The sequence below is a fragment of the Echinops telfairi genome, unplaced genomic scaffold (genome assembly GCF_000313985.2).
Source record: "Echinops telfairi isolate 266 unplaced genomic scaffold, ASM31398v2 ScPeMD7_27;HRSCAF=92, whole genome shotgun sequence".
In the NCBI taxonomy this organism is placed as follows: domain Eukaryota; kingdom Metazoa; phylum Chordata; class Mammalia; order Afrosoricida; family Tenrecidae; genus Echinops; species Echinops telfairi.
In genome coordinates, this window is record NW_022103924.1 from 3,010,277 (window position 1) to 3,011,366 (window position 1,090).

Consider the following 1,090-nt stretch of genomic DNA (forward strand, 5'->3'; position numbering starts at 1 on the left):
CACTACTCCAAGTTGGGCCATGTATCCTCAAGATCAAAATCCATGGTGGACAAAGGCAGACCCTATAAACTGGCATCTAACCTTATAGTCCATCTAATGGCACTCTTTTCTGGTATAAGGCTAACCAGCATAAAGAAAATATTCTCTCTATACTGATATTTAGGGTTCCACTACAAAAAAGTCAAGTCACCAACTAGTCACTACACAGTCAGCACACCATAGCTTGGCTTCCAACATAGGATGGCTAATTTCCAATGATCCTTTAGTGTCTCACTCCTAAATATGAAAGAACTGACTTCATCGGTTATTTGAAAAGGAACAAAATTCAAACATAAAAAAGAGAAACTCAGCGACAGCGACGCAAGATGGCAGCCACCACGGGCTCGGGAGTAAAAGTCCCTCGCAATTTCTGACTGTTGGAAGAACTCGTAGAAGGCCAGAAAGGAGTAGGAGATGGCACAGTTAACTGGGGTCTAGAAGATGACGAAGACATGACACTTACAAGATGGACAGGGATGATAATTGGGCCTCCAAGAACAATTTATGAAAACCGGATATACAGCCTTAAAATAGAATGTGGACCTAAATACCCAGAAGCACCCCCCTTTGTAAGATTTGTAACAAAAATTAATATGAATGGAGTTAATAGTTCTAATGGAGTGGTGGACCCAAGAGCCATATCAATGCTAGCAAAATGGCAGAATTCCTACAGCATCAAAGTTGTCCTGCAAGAGATCCGGACCCTAATGATGTCTAAAGAAAATACGAAACTCCCATAGCCGCCCGAAGGACAGTGGGAATATTTAAGAAACAAGGATTATTTTGAAATTTAAATATGACTGTAAAAAAAGGTTCAAAATGTATAGGTGAAATGATATTGCAGAAATAAAAAAGAAAAAGACAATGAGACATAAATTAGAAGATAAGTTACTAAAATAAGTAGAACACTATTTATTTATTCATTAACAAATGTCTACAAGGCCCGATATTGTGGATTGAATTGTGTTATCAAAAATATGTTGTTGACGATGAAAAATACAACTTTCTTCTGGTTTCTAAATGCTTCCTCCCCGCCCCCACTATCATGATC

General features: G+C 38.3%; 1 protein-coding gene across 1 annotated transcript; it reads left to right on the top strand.

Moving 5' to 3' along the window:
- The first annotated feature begins 354 nt into the window (after nucleotides 1-354).
- LOC101646943 (ubiquitin-conjugating enzyme E2 variant 1-like) lies at nucleotides 355-779 on the top strand. Its single transcript, XM_045289439.1, has one exon. The coding sequence runs from the start codon at nucleotides 492-494 to the stop codon at nucleotides 777-779; it is 288 nt and encodes a 95-aa protein (XP_045145374.1). The 5' UTR covers nucleotides 355-491.
- Nucleotides 780-1,090: the final 311 nt, after the last annotated feature.

Coding starts and splice junctions, on each gene's coding strand:
- LOC101646943 (XM_045289439.1), top strand. CDS start 492: ATGACACTTACAAGATGGACAGGGATGATAATTGGGCCTCCAAGAACA.